This window comes from Microtus ochrogaster, chromosome 26 (genome assembly GCF_000317375.1).
Source record: "Microtus ochrogaster isolate Prairie Vole_2 chromosome 26, MicOch1.0, whole genome shotgun sequence".
NCBI lineage: Eukaryota > Metazoa > Chordata > Mammalia > Rodentia > Cricetidae > Microtus > Microtus ochrogaster.
In genome coordinates this window covers 13,089,709-13,090,231 of record NC_022025.1, presented here as the reverse complement: position 1 = coordinate 13,090,231, position 523 = coordinate 13,089,709, and the positions used below count along the sequence as shown (strand labels likewise).

Below are 523 nucleotides of genomic sequence, written 5' to 3'. Positions count from 1 at the left end.
AGGGCGAGCGGAGAGCCGTGTTCCTGAGGCGGCGGCGGCTCGGACGGAGGAGGGCGGGGAAGGAGGATGGGGCCGGCTGGGGGCCGGGGCCGGGGCTAGCCCGCGGCTCGCCTGGGACCGAGGGAAGCCGCGCCGCTCTTTCAAGTTGCGCGGGGAAGCCCGGCCGGTGCCGCCGCAGCCGCAGCCGCCTCGGCGCGGCGGGCGGGCGGAGAGGGAGGCGGGGAGGGCGGGCCGGGCCGGAGCGAGCTGGGGAAGACGGAGCGGGCGCTGCGGCGCGCGGGCGGCCGGCGGGGGGAAGGCGGCGGGAGGATGGAGCAAGTGGAGATCCTGAGGAGGTTCATCCAGCGGGTGCAGGCCATGAAGAGTCCGGACCACAATGGGGAGGACAACTTCGCCCGGGACTTCATGGTGAGTGTCCGTCCGAGCCGCCGCCGCCGCCACCCTCGTGTGTCGGTCGCCGGCCCCCCCGGAGCTCCCCTCGCCTCTCCCCCGAGTCGGCCCGGGCCGGGGCTGCGCCAGCGCT

At 77.2% G+C, this 523-nt stretch overlaps 1 protein-coding gene across 2 annotated transcripts in view; it reads left to right on the top strand.

Annotated features, from left to right (window-relative positions):
- Positions 1-110: 110 nt before the first annotated feature.
- Positions 111-523, top strand: part of Ptpn12 (protein tyrosine phosphatase, non-receptor type 12) — a 64,904-nt gene continuing 64,491 nt past the window's right edge. Inside the window, exon 1 of one of the 2 annotated variants that reach the window (XM_005358349.3) lies at positions 111-408. In XM_005358349.3, the coding sequence (XP_005358406.1) occupies positions 310-408 (99 nt within the window). In that variant the 5' untranslated portion in view covers positions 111-309. The remainder of the gene's footprint in view (positions 409-523) is intronic. The other variant, XM_013350443.2, reaches the window with a different exon arrangement.